General features: G+C 44.1%; 1 protein-coding gene across 1 annotated transcript in view; it reads right to left on the reverse strand.

Moving 5' to 3' along the window:
- The window catches only part of COL4A6 (collagen type IV alpha 6 chain), a 72,654-nt gene that overhangs the window by 26,069 nt on the left and 32,306 nt on the right, over positions 1-14,279 (reverse strand). The window contains exons 15-25 of the mRNA XM_010594733.3: positions 14,195-14,248; positions 13,275-13,344; positions 12,104-12,214; positions 11,034-11,183; positions 10,006-10,110; positions 8,083-8,243; positions 6,804-6,983; positions 6,092-6,275; positions 3,279-3,332; positions 390-461; positions 16-123 (exon numbers count right to left, since the gene is read on the reverse strand). Coding sequence (XP_010593035.2) covers positions 16-123; positions 390-461; positions 3,279-3,332; positions 6,092-6,275; positions 6,804-6,983; positions 8,083-8,243; positions 10,006-10,110; positions 11,034-11,183; positions 12,104-12,214; positions 13,275-13,344; positions 14,195-14,248 — 1,249 coding nt within the window. The remainder of the gene's footprint in view (positions 1-15; positions 124-389; positions 462-3,278; positions 3,333-6,091; positions 6,276-6,803; positions 6,984-8,082; positions 8,244-10,005; positions 10,111-11,033; positions 11,184-12,103; positions 12,215-13,274; positions 13,345-14,194; positions 14,249-14,279) is intronic.

Below are 14,279 nucleotides of genomic sequence, written 5' to 3' on the forward strand. Positions count from 1 at the left end.
AGTGCCTTTCCTAACCTGGCAATTCAGGGAGACGAACTAATCCAGCACTTCCAGGCTCTCCTTTAGCTCCACGTACTCCAGGCTGGCCTGGAGTCCCAGGGTAGCCACGGATTCCTTTAGGGCCTGAAAACCCAAACATAAGTAGTGAGGGGAAAGGAAAGTCAGTGTGGCTAGGTATGACATCTGATGTTCAGTCAAGTCTCCTAGTCTCCTGGAGGGCCTCTCCTATCCTCACCTCCCCACACTGCCCTCTCCAGCAGCCATTCTATTGCCTCAATGCCCCAAAGCTGCCTATTCAGGAAGGATGTGAATCTGTACTGTGCTCTGCTTCCTTAGGCTCATAGCTCTTATAGCTGTGCTCAGTGGCTTCCTCTGGCCCTATTACATACCTGGGACTCCGGGAGCTCCTGGGAGGCCTGATGGACCGTATAAGCCAGTAATAATACATGGCAACGTGATTCCTGTAAATGGTAACATGTAAGCATCTGGTGAACCCACTCAATCAAGGATGATTTCCTGCTAACATACTCCTTAGCTCCCATCCCATTCTACTTTATGGAATGACCATGTTCTTCTTCCCATCCAGTAGCTGGCTGCCCATACGGAACAATGTTGGCATCAGAAACTCTTGGGAGTTACCCCTAGAGTACAATAGTTTACAGATGCAAATGTCCTCAGTGTCCAAGTGCCAAGATCTTCCTTCCCAAACCATTGGTGCCTGGTGAACAGTCACGCAGTAGCTGTTACCTAACAAGGCTTCCTAGAGGTAGCCTACACAGGAACAACAGCAAATGGCGACTGACTACTCACCCTACTCTCAGACAGAGTTTCTCCCTAGGGTGGGGGCTTGGGGTTAGTCCTAAGGGCCTATTATATCCACATGACTAAACTGGAGGGTTTGAAGTCGAGACTCCTCAGGTTTACATGTCTGCCCTTTTCTTGGAATGAGGCTTTTCCCAAACCATTGAGTTTTTTTTTGACACCTCATGTGGGATCACTAAGACCTATTTAATGTCCTTGGTCAGATGAACCTGTAAGTCTGTACCAGGTGAACACCGAAGGCCACTCTCTTGTCCATGACAGACAAACCAAGACCTTTCCTTCAGCTCCTCATTTGAAACTGTCAATTCTGCTGCTCAGGAAGAAGGGGCAGTCACTTTCAATATTTGAGACTTTGAAACAGACATTCATAGCCTTTCCCCTAGCAAATTCTTTATTGCTCATTTATAATGCAAATAAAAAGAGTCTATAAGATCACAAAGGGGAGTCTTAATAAAATACTGGTGAACAAATTGTTTGTTGGCTCCCTCAAGTGCCATTTACAAACAATTGCTATGCTAATTAAAATTAAGTCTTGCCTATTCCTTAAAACAATTCCCCAAGTTCTGCTTTTAAGCCACAGAGCCAACAGTTCTAATGAACTGCTTTCGCCTGTACTTAAAATACATCACAAACTGCATTTCTTAAAGCTATGTATACAACCTATGATTCAGACTATTCACTCAACTGGCTGGCACTCATGCTCCAACCTCACTTCTCTTTGCAAATATAAACGCTTCATGGCATTTTTAGCCCACTCATTCTATTCTTAAATCAAGACTGGCAATGAACAGCAGAATGTATCTGTTATGAGGATGGACACTGAGTTTGTATCCTAGTTCTGCTACTAAGTAGCTGTGTGGGCAAGATACTTAACCTCTCTGAACTGCATGTGTAAAATCCGAACTACCTACCTTATCTGGTATTTGTGTGGATTATATGAAATAGTGCTAACGGCACTTAGCACAGTGCCCTGGCACAGTGCTGCTGTTGTTAGGTGCTGGCGAGTCGCTCCCGACTCATAGCGACCCTACGTACAATAGAATGAAACACTGCCCGGTGAGTAATAGTTCTTGTTATCTTACTTGAGAAATATTCAGAAAAGCTAGTGCAAGGGCATCTCCTAGTTTCTAACTCGGTCATTTTGTAGCCTGAGCAGAAACTTTCTGCCCTATATACCTTAGGTTTCTATAGTCATATTTCCACAGGTGGAGAGATTGCCCCAGGCCTGGATCCTCCTCAGTAGGTGGTCATACCCACCTCCATCCAGCTAGATATTGAGATGATGGAGTTATTTTGAGGGTAAGGTCTATGGGCGAGCACCTCATGGTAACATGCTTCACTCGGAAAGGGCTCCTAACCCTGTGCTCAACTCTGGCTGGGGTCCTTTGGACTAGGCTGAAGAACTGCCTCCATAAATGGTACCATGAAAGGGACCCTGCAGAAGATTCTTCTGCCCTCAAATATCTCAAAAGCTCATTGGCTTCCATGTGCCAGTCTCCACCATTGCAGGTTCATTGCTTTATGTCTTAAACCAAGAACTGGGTTAAATACATATATCTCTGGGCTGGGTCCAAACATGAAACCATCCATTCTCAACTTGTCAGGTCAGTTTAATAGATTCATCTGCGACAGCCAGATAAAAACAAAGCTTTAGAGGATGGGGCCAATGACAGGAATTTGAAAAGGCTCCAGGACAAGAAAAATAATGATAAAAGGGAAGATGAGTAGAAACTAGAAGGAATAAACGACATGCTTCCCTTCATAATTTTGCTGCAGGCCATTCCTGTACACCATACCAAATGTGTGCATCATAAGCTAAGGGTCAAAATAGCAAAAAGGTAAAAAGTCAAGTAATACTGCTACTGAGCTCTTTTACGTTACATCCCTGTCTTCTACTTTACATCCCTAAATTCATAGCCTTCTCAACAAAGCAGAGATCAGCTCTACTCATGTTCTGTTTTAGAAGAATAATAAATAACCTAATCAGAATTCCCCATTAACCCAAAAATTCATCTTCAGAATAAATAAAAAGGATCTTTGGTTATCAAGATGCTGACATCTCAATTTGCTCTACATCCAGTGACTCAAGATCAGACGAGTGTGGATCTTTTCAAGTACCTCCCAAAGCAAGTTACAGCCCCAGTGAAGTTGGGAAAATGAAGGTGCTTAAGGTAGAGATCAGCCAAGCCAATAACATGCATGGTGAAGGCAACTGGCCACTCTCAGAGGCTGCATGCCCACTTACTCCCGCACTTCCCCCAAGAGGTATGTGTCCAGGAGTCTCCAAAGCAATGTCAGTGTTAGCCTTTGCACCACAGGCTCAGGATCACTCCTCCCCAACCAGTGGCTCCAGTGTGGTGCTCAAGCCATTGCGAGTGTCTGAGACAATGGTGAACCAAATGAGGGGGGGTGCTGACACTGGTGTCTGAGAACCTCTAGACCTAGCTAGCTCTCACCTCCCTCTGTGTCTATGACTCCTTTACCAACCTTCTCCCTGCAGCAGCAGTCACCTAGACCAAGCAAGTAAAGAAGAAAATTAAACCAGGACCTTTGGGGACCCTTGGTCCCAGATATGTCCAACAATCAAATTCTCTGTCGGGATTGAGTAGAGAGGACTAGCACCCACACAGGATCAAGCACACAGCAGCACTTCAGTAATAACCAGGATGATTGATTACTACCAGCATCTGGAACAGAATCTCTTTGGAAACAGCCAGTTGTCTGCTTGTCCAGGGTTTGTAACATTTCACAATATGAGGCCAAAAGGCTTCCGATGATTACACTGGCAATGCAGCTGTCCTAGCCCAGCTTGGGCCCCCAGTGGTTGGCGTAGGTGCATTTAGGAACAGCATCTCAATTTTTCATGGCAACAGCAACGACTACAATGCAAATGTCTGGGGCCCACAGGTTATTTGTTTTTAAAATTATGTGGAAAGAAAGCTAGGTTTGAGGGGTTACATTTGATTGCAGCATAGAGCAATAGAAAGCTCATGCTTTTAATTAAAATAATTTTTTTTTTAATTCTTGGTACTGCATCAAGAATATTTCTGGCATAAGGTATCCCCCAGACTTTAGCTTACTATATCACTATATTCCTAAGAGCTTTCTGTGCCCAAGGACTAGTGAAGTTTTGGGGTAAAAATGGTCCCATGGCCTCCCTTCTGTGAACTCAGCCTGTTTTTAAGCAGTTGGAATGTTGATAACATCCAGAAGATTTAGGGTGTGTGTAAGTGTATAAAACCAAAATCAAACCAAACCCGTTGCCGTTGAGTCAATGCCAACTCACAGCAACCCTATAGGACAGAACAGCATGGCCCCATAGAGTTTCCAGGGAGCACCTGGTGGATTTGAACTGCTGACCTTTTGGTTAGCAGCCACAGCATTTAACCGCTATGCCACCAGGACTCCGTGTAAGTGTATAGGTGCCATATTATTATAATTCAGTAGAAAACTTAGTTGCCTACAAAATAGGTTGACCTAGAATGATGACCCAGTTGATGGAGGGGCACTAGGCATGGTCATGAGTAACGTCTCTGGGAACAGAACTGGAAGCAAAGCTATAGTGGTCACCAGGATTCCCAAAGGGGAGAATGATTTCATTTGATAAAATTCCTCACAGCCCTGATAGAAATTTGTGAAATGAAATACTGACTTGATTTTAAGAATCTTGAATCACAAAAATTTTAACCTATACCATCATCTTTATTGCACACACAAAAAAAACAGATTTTAAAACAAATAAAATCTTATAAGACCTAGTATCCTATCATCATCTTTTTTTTAAATCCTTCAAGGTGACAAGGTGGAAAGTGGAGCAATGGATCTAAGAAATAGTCCCCTGGTTATTAGGAAAGTCCTTTCTTCTGAAAATATGTATGTCTCCCATGGAACATTTTATTACGCTAGGCATGTTGAGAAACATTGCGAGGTATTACTTGCCTTCTCTGCTATCCAGAGGTTTACAGTGTAATTGGAAAAGTCAAAGCATTAATGGAAGGAAATACATAATTAGGTGGCAAGAACATACCACGGAGGTCAAAAGAGGGCTTAATGGAAGAAGTGGAACTTACGTTGAACTCTAAAAGATGAATAGGATGTGACTACATACAGAAAAAAGGAAGGATATTCCAGAAAAAAAGACAACATGGGCAAAATACTGGAGTTGGAAATGTGTTTGGGGACAGTGAAGACTGATGTGATAGGTTTTTTTTTTAATCATAAAGTATACATGATATGGTTGTAAAAGTTGGTTGCACCCATGTTTGGAGACATTTGAATTCCAGACTAAGGAGTTTGGATGTTATCCTCTATAAAGTGGTGGACACTGGTGGCTTTGGATTAGGGGGTTACATGATGAAAACTGACACTTTACGGATATTAAATTGGCAGTAATATGCATAGTAGAATTGAGTGGGAGAAAGTTTGGAGGTAGGAGATGAGAAACTACTTAGGAAGTTGTCATTCGTTCACTTATCCATCCATCTATCCAAACATCCATTTATTCAAACAAGCATACAGGCATTTGATAAGCTAGGCATGAGATAATGAGAGCTTAGGAGCAAGAAGAAGGGAAGAAAGAATATGAGGCATTGCAATGAAAGAATAAGAGATAAATTTCAAGTTTTCAAACTTTAGATGACTAGAAGTGTGACACTGCTAAACATAGAAGTTCGGATAAAGAGCTGTTCTGGTTGTATGAAAGAAAAGTCATTAGCACAGCACCTTCACGACCTATAAGCAGGATCATCACACATTATAAATCCTGATATTCCAGTAGAATAAGAAGTTATATAAAAGGGGCATCTAAGATATCAAATGGGGTTAGACTAGGTACAACTAGGGTCTCTTCCCATTGTGACACTCCACAAACTGAGGAAAGGCTCCTCCCTGATGGAATGATATAACCATACAACTTAGAGGACACCTTGTTCAATCTCCCACTCATAAGTTTCATGGCATTCATAGTAAATGGTCATCCAGCTCCTGCTTGACCTCTTGATTATGAGCTCCCAAGGCAGCCTGTTACATTTTCATACAGCTGTTAGGAAGTTCTTCACTAAGTAGAGCTGAAATCCTTATTGTTCTGCCCACAAAGCTTACCCCAATACAATTATGATCTTTTTTCCACATGAAAACCTTGAAGAAAATGAAAAGTAGTGACTAGAGTCAGCCAAATCGCTTCTTATCACGTTTCACATACTTGGGTCACAGCTACATCTTACAAGGGGTCAGTTTTACAAGTCCAAAGACATCTGATTCCCTGACTCACCTGGAGGCCCAGGAAGACCTTGTTGTCCTGGTAATCCATCTATTCCTTTGTCTCCTGGAAGCCCACGAGGTCCAGGAGATCCTGGCAGCCCAATTCCTGGGAGGCCAGTTAGACCATGCTGGCCTTTTCTACCAGGAAGTCCTGCGAACCCTTTTTCTCCAGGAAAGCCCTGTCCGGCATCACCCTAGACAATATACAAAAAAGAAAGAATACCCAACTTAGAAACTTACCTGGAGAGTCCTCTGACCGTAGAAAAGAGGTAATCAGTGTGACTGATGCTTTGGTTTTTCTGAAAATTCTTTATCACTCTAGTATATCAGTCAACCTCCCCTGAGTTTAGTTAGTGCATCCTGGGTGATCTGATGATGCAAAAGGTTCTAGATCTGGAGGGAAAGAAACAGGATAGCAGCAACTGTTGAGGTCACAGAGCCACAGAGGGGAAGAGCCACAGAGAAGCTGAAGCATTTTCAGTGATGTGGTCAATTGTTACCAGCGTATATCAAAAGAGACAATGACCCACTCAGAGAAAATGATTCCCATTTTACAGAAAGGAAAACCACAGAGCAAAAAGTGCCCTGGGTGCCTCAATGAATCAGTGGCAGAGGCAGGAAGAGATGTTTCAGGACTGTCTCTATTCTGCCCTGTGTTATGGTCCATTGGCCAGCAGAACCCCTAAATCAGGTGCGAGGATTTATAGGAATGATCAACTTACCAGAGGGCCTGGCAGACCTGGTAAACCTGGTACTCCGTCCTTGCCTGGGACTCCTGTCTCACCAGGGTGCCCCTGGGGACCATCATCACCCTGCTCTCCTGGCATCCCTGGTCTTGTACTTTGAGTTGGTTCTCCCTTCTCTCCTTTGGGGCCTGCAGGACCTGGAGGCCCAAATAAACCCTGACAAAGAGACAAAAGGGAATATTCAGGAGATATAGATTTCATAGAATTCTGGCACTTAATTTAAGTTCTGACCTAAGGCAGGTCCTTGGGTTCATTTTGACACCACTCTGGGTACTTCATTATGTTGCAGTCTTGTTTTATAATTGCCCAGTTATTTACTGTAACCTTTCTAAATTTTGTGGTCTTTGAAGATAGGAACCTTGTCTTTTTTTTTTTTTAATTGTACTTTGGGTGAAAGTTTACAGCTCGAATTAGTTTCTCATTCAAAAATTCATACACAAATTGTTTTGTGACATTGGTTGCAATCCTCGCAATGTGCCAGCACTCTCCCCCTTTCCACCTTGGGTTCCCCGTGTCCATTCGTCCAGTTTTCCTGTCTTCTCATCGTTGCTTTTGGGCAGGTGTTGCCCATTCGGTCTCGTATACTTGATTGAGCTAAAAAGCACGTTCTTCATGTACATTATTGTTTGCTTTATAGCCTTGTCTAATCTTTGGCTGAAAGGTGGGCTTTGGGAGTGGCTTCAGTTGAGTTAGCAGGGTGTCCAGGGGTCATAGTCTCAGGAGTTCTTCCAGCAAGAGCCTAGTCTTAATCCCAGTTTTATCTTCAGGATCCAACACAGTGTTAGGCAAATGTAAACAATATATATTTTGTGGGGAGAAGGAAGGGAGGGAGAAAAGGATGGAGGTAGGTAGGTTAAAGTAGAAAGGGACTTTAGGGAACACCTAGACAGACCTCTTCCTACTAAAGATTGAAAAGCTGAAGCTTTGTTTTAGCTCCTTTTTTTTATGTAAGTAAGCCCTGGTGGTACAGTGGTTAAAGCACTTGGTTGCTAGCCAAAAGGTTGGCAGTTCGAACCCACTAGACACTCTGTGAGAGAAAAATGTAGTAGTCTGAGTCCATAAAGATTTAAAGCCTATGAAACCCTATGGGGCAGTTCTACTCTGTCCTGTAGGGTTGCTAGGAGTCAGAATTTACTCAATGGCAGTGTGTTTTTTTTTTTCTTTTAAATGTACTTTAGAAAAGTGGTAAGTGGGGCGTGAGAGGTACTTGAAAGCTCCTGTTGCTTCCTCAGGGCCAAAGTTTGGCAAGACTTACTGGAGACCCAGCTGGGCCCTCTGCACCCTCAGAGCCTGTATCTCCTCGGATTCCTTTGCGGCCTGGAAGACCCATGAGACCTGGTGGCCCAGGCAGGCCTGGTTCCCCAGGTGGTCCAGTGTTGGGGACGCCACCATCACAAGCACAAAAACCGGAGTCCCCTGGAGGAAAAAAAAAAAAAAAAGATCATAAAGCAGGCCATCTTTCCAAGAAAAAGGAAGATCTGATAGTAGTAATTTGTGACTTAGACAACTAACTCCATGGAGGGAATCAAAAAGTCATCAGAGAAGAAAGCCAAATGAAGCAGGTTCACTATCCATCCAAGTATGTCTATACTAGTGATTTTGATTTCACTAGTCTGGGGTGGGGCGCAGCCATCAGTGAGTCCAATGTGCAGCCAGACTTGAGAACCACAGACCTACACTAACCAACTGAGGGTCTGGAATCCAAACCACTCCAAGGTTCTCATCACCAAAATGTCTTTTCCCCCTGAATTTTGTACACAGGAGACAACTGCCAAATAAATTGATGATGGGGATTTCAGAAAAGCACCTTTAAAGAGGTGTCGGGGAGTCACTAGCACTACATCCCAAGCGCCTACACCTTCCACACCTATGGTCTGGAAAATGAGAACTGGTGCCCACACAGGCGCCTCTGAGATTCCCTCAGGCCTCTTCTTACTTTAGAAATTGATACTCCCTGAAACTCTGAGAGAAAAGTCAGTTCTCTAGATTAACATTTCTCAAAGTGCTATCCATGGACCTCCTGTATGAGTCAGCTGTGATGCTTGTTTACAAGGCAGATGGCTGGGCCCCATCTCAGTCCTGGTCAATCAGATGCTTGGGAGGCTGGACCCAAGAATCTGATTTTTAGTAATTTTTCCTAGGTAATTCTCATGTACCATGAAGAATGAGAATCACTACTGTAGACTTTGGGGAAACTTTCTGGTCTAATGGAAATATAGAAAGGGAGCATTAGAGTTGCCCCTGTTTTAGGAGTGAGAATGGTATGGAGAAACACACGAGCTCTGTAGTGAGTCAGGAAAGGGCCAAGAGGAACACACTAAAATTCAGCCTTGCAATTTAGTGCTCTTTCTCCTCAAATAGTCGTCCTTGGATCTGAACTGCAGAGACTGAGCTTTCAGAAACTTCTAAACTAGCTCCTGTGCCTAAGTAGTGAGATTTTACGACAAGATAATGAGAAAGGAGTGGAGTAACTAGGACTTCTCTGTTTGGGGCTGAGGAAAAGCTGTTAATTCCTTGAGGGAAGAGGAGAAATCTCAAATACCTGAAACCCTGAGCCCATCCCCAAACCTCTCTTCAGCCAGTAGTTTTTCCCCTCTTCCTCCACCCTGACCTGGGCTGCAACCATAATGAATTATCTAAGCTTTAGCATCTTCCCCTCAGAGCAAGGAATGGGGAAACGACCTAAAGGCAGTAAGAAGACAGAGAGAAGCAGTACAGTTGAGGGCTTGGGTAATCAATCAGTCCTTCCATGTCAGTGGGGACTCAACTGTTTTCCTGCAGCAAGCTGACTGTTTTGGAGTGCTAGGTCTTGACCTATTTCAGAGCCCTTTTTTTTAGGCTGAAGATAATGATTAGTGACTTTCGACCTTAGCCTTGTAAATGGGGAAGGGCTAGAGCTTCTCCTTTCTCAGGCTGTGGTTAACACCGTAGTTTGCCAACACCAGCTTTTGCAAGTTGAGGGGGTAAGAAGAGCAGCCTGTAAACCACTTTTCCTATGTGACTTCAATTGCCAGCCTCAGTCTTAAAGCCCCAAATACAGTACTTGCAATAATCCTATATGAAATCCTCAATCAAGATCCAAGACTGCTTTTGTTCAGGTTCCCAAGGCTTTTGGTTTGCTCATAAAGCCTTCTCTGAGGAGTCTGGGGGACAACGAAACCCAAGGGAACAAAATCACCTTTTACTCCTTTGAGGCCTGGGTTTCCTTTCGGGCCTCTTTCTCCTCTGAGGCCAGGGTACCCTGCCTCAGCATTCTTTAGGGGCTCAGTCTCAAATGATGGACCTACAGGAAAAAGAAACATAAAAGATTGGCACCTTACATGAGCTTGATGACTCACACAACTCAGCAGAGCAGTTCAATTGCCAAGGCCTGGGTCCTTGAGACCCAAAAACTACAGCAGAGACAAAAATAAACAAACAAGACACAGACCCCAGTAGGATCCCCTGCTGGCTCAATTAATTCTACTAATACTTATATAATGCTTACTATGTTCCAGGCACTGTACTAGACACTGGGGATACAGGAATGGACAAAGTAACTTCAGTAACTCAACAGTCCCTGCACCTACCTTGGAGAGTTCCCATAGGACAGAGGGGAAATGGTACAAGCTGCAGTGGTCGTGGGATTTAGGTTACAAAGAAACATGCTGGGGAAATAGTTCCAACGTCAATGATGACTAGTCTTTCTCTCTGAATCTAGAACCCCATACTCAGGTAGAAGATCTAAGGAGAATAAGCCCTTGGTAGGCTCACGGCAGCCACTTTCCACCTTGAGGATACAGGCTTGGCTTCTCCTTTCTCAGCCCACCCCATTGGAGCCCTGTCTACCAGAAGAAGTTTGAAAGTGCCAATGCTGCTTCTTTAGGAGCTAAAAGACCTGAGGCCTGTGGACTGAGAACAGTGTAGAAAGGAATGTGAACAAGAACAAAATCAGAAGCATTAGGTAGTGTTTGATTATCAAGCTGGCCCTGGCCTGTTTGTTCCTTGACAAACAAGAAAAAACTTTGACTGTTACAGTTAATAACCTGTAGAGGCAAGGCTCTGACTGAGAGAGGATGGGGCCTTTGTCACTCACGCACTGCCCCTCTGCAGTTACCATGTGTCATAGTTTAGCTGTCTCACCTGTGAGATGTTCCCTCAAAAATGTAACTATTATGCAGTCTGAATCACAGCTAAGTCTCAAGAACAAAGAGAGAAATAGCTTACCAGGTGGGCCTGGTGGGCCTGGTGGGCCTGGTAGGCCTGGTAACCCAATTCTGCCTGGGAGACCAGTTGCCCCAACTGTGGTATGGCCTGGGTCTCCTCGGTCCCCCTTCAGGCCTGGAACACCCTGAGAGCCCAGGGAGCCTGGGGCACCTAGATGGATAAACCCACACAAAAATGCTCATTATAGCACCCTACTTTTCAGAAGTATTCCAAATCAGTGGCATATGTTGACAACTATTCTCCAGGGAAGAATTTGGGAAAGCATTTGCCCTTGTTTTGCATCAGATTTAAAAGGGTCCTTAGGGATCCTCTGGCCTAACCTCTTGGGAAACTGAGGCCCAAAGAAATGAGGAAACATGATCAGTGGCACAGAGTTTATTGGCAAATTTGATGGGAAACCTGGGTCTTCAGCCTCTCATTCCTTGATTTTTTCTACCTTGGTGTTAGGGCCAGCTATACCTCCTCCCAGTGACTACTTTAAAAGACTACAGTTATCCTTAGAGAGGCCCATCTCCAAGGAGTTTTGAAACTGGTGCCTTTAAAAGTAACATCTGAGGCTTTGTATCTGTGACATGGCTGCCTCTCTGACTTTGGCATGCCCTTTCTCCACTTGGTACCATAGAATGGCATTTGGGTATTCCCCTCTGGTGATTGGTTTGAGTGTCACCCACAGGATCCTGGGGTCATTTAGTACCTGAGTTAAACATAGATTGAGAGCCTAGGTACAAATTTTCCTCCAGGCTTTTTTAGCATCAGGTGGGATGGCACATTCACAGTAGAGGGACAGGATTCTAGGAGCCCAACCCAGACCTCTTCTGGTTACTGCAAACCTCCATGGCAGCCTCGGATTGCCTATCTGTGTTATTTAGTCCAAAGGAAAGCTACTCACCTGGGACCCATGCCCACATACATTAGCCTTGGGCTGGCAGGGGGGAACCTAATGACTATATAGTATCTTTCTTTTGACTTTGCCAAGATGTTTGCGCAGCCCTAGAGGTATAGAAGGGGATTCTGGACACTAGAGTGGATAGGGGAATGATATTTGCAGGGGGTGGGCTAGTTTATTTCACCTGGTGAGATTGGTGGGAGGCCAGGGGTGCCAGAAGGGCCAGGTAGGCCCTGGAAGCCTTCGTCTCCTTTAAGACCCGGGAGGCCTGGTACACCAGGGTCTCCAGGATAACCTAGCATGACAATGAAAAAAAAAGCAGTAAGCAAACCTAGAGGAGGGCCACAAATGGCACAAAGTGCCTAGGAAAAAATGAAGGGAGTTGCCTGGAGTTAGAAGTGCCTTTCTTACCCTTCCCCGGTCTCACAGATGCTAACGGCTTCATATGATAATGGGCCTACCAGAGCCAAGGCTCCACTAGTGTTCAGAAGTGGTCTGGCCAGGGCCTAGCTTCCATGGTAAGATCTGGTAAGTACTAGGAGAATTTTTCTACTGCTGTAATGCCTCAAATGCCCACTATTTGTGTTAAGGTGTGGAAGTCCACCATTCATGTTTTAGACATAGGCTTCCTGGGACTGGAACATGGGACATATCTGTCAACCATTAATAGCTCTGTTTGAATGAGTTTACAAGACAGGGCATGGGCCTGAGAGGATGAGAGGAGAGGAATAAATTACTGAGACTCAGGTGGAGGAGACATTATAGTAGAAGCCTTTGGTCAAGCAAGAAGTAGCTGGAGACACTGGGCATTTGGATATTTAAGGAAGGCAAAAGGAAGAGTTGGGTATACAGAGTAACTAGGACAAGGAAAGGTGAAGACAAGTATCGTGGTATTGTTGAGGTATCAACAACTTGCCCCCTAGCCAAAGATACTTTTTTTCTATTTCCCTTGAAATTGTCAAGCTCAAGCACTCATAGGACCATCTATATGAGACCTTGAGTGTCCTACAGCATCAGGCTGAAGTCAGCCCGTCTGAGGAGGATATCAGTTTTTCCCTAAGCATCACCAGGAGAACCATTTTACCAATATCTAGGCCAAGGCAGATCCAAATCTCCATAGACCAAACCCAGAAATGGAATGCTGGACTTGGCCTCTTTTCCCAAGAGATGAAAGTTAGCTTCATTCCCCAAGCTCGGAACCCAGAATCTTCCCTTGAAACCGCATTTGGGTCACTGAGAGTGTCAGGTTTAGCAGCAATCCAGTGGCTGCCAAAGTATTCTCTTAACAATTATAAGGGATATAAAATTTAACTCCCTGCCTTTTCTTCTTCACTCAAATTAATGAAAAGTTGTACCTGAGATTACAGCTCCTTCTGTATCAATGAAAACATCTGGACCTGGCAGTCCAATGCCACCTTTGTTACCCTGCAAAGATGAAATACATTAAACACAAATATTTCCATGACCTCATCACTCAAGAGCTATGTGCCCTCAAAGCCAATCTCCAGAAAAGTGAAAGATATCTTCTTTTGTAACTTCTGATTTCAAGGGTCAACTAGTCCGTAAGTTAATTTCAAAGTCCAATAAATTTAATATGGAGGCCAGACAAGGCAGACCAGAGACCTGACACTCAATTACAAATCTGTCAAGGATAAGGGATTCCAATTTCACTTTGCAACCCTACTACAGGACAATCTCCTTCTGGACTTGGAAAACATATCACAAGCTTAGACAATATGGATCCACCCAAGAGCTGCTAATACGGAGGGAGCAGAGTTTCAACTATTTTTTTACTCTCAGCAGCCCTGGAACTCTGTTACTGTCACTGCACGACAGTGGATGATGTCAGGCAGAGGAAGTCAAAGGAGTCCTAATTCTCCCAAAAGAAGGACTCAGGTATCAGAATCAGATACAGTGACATACCAAGGGTGGGGTGGTAGGAGCTGTCCGCCCCAGATACTACAGAAAATTTAAAAACAATAATAAAATTAAAAAGTTGGCAATTATAAATAATTATCAGTAATAAAATAGTCCTCGTCATAGGGATGGACTCGCTCCCACCAGCCCCCACCCCCTTGGTCTGCCACTGATCAAGTAGCATCTATGTAATCAGTTTTGTATGTTCAAAGTAGCTTGCACGTACATTTCTTGAGAAAAGAGCGACATCTAAAACCTCAAAATATTAAAAATACTTCATCTCATCCGTAGACATGCATGGTAATTTTTTACCCTTCCATCTCCCCAACCCTGGATTTTCACTTCCCAGCAACATTACCTTAATTCCCGGGAATCCACTGAACCCAGGTAAACCAGAGGACCCCTTCTTGCCCTGTGATAGAAACATAGTTACCACTAAGTTG

This window comes from Loxodonta africana, chromosome X (genome assembly GCF_030014295.1).
Source record: "Loxodonta africana isolate mLoxAfr1 chromosome X, mLoxAfr1.hap2, whole genome shotgun sequence".
Classification (NCBI taxonomy): domain Eukaryota; kingdom Metazoa; phylum Chordata; class Mammalia; order Proboscidea; family Elephantidae; genus Loxodonta; species Loxodonta africana.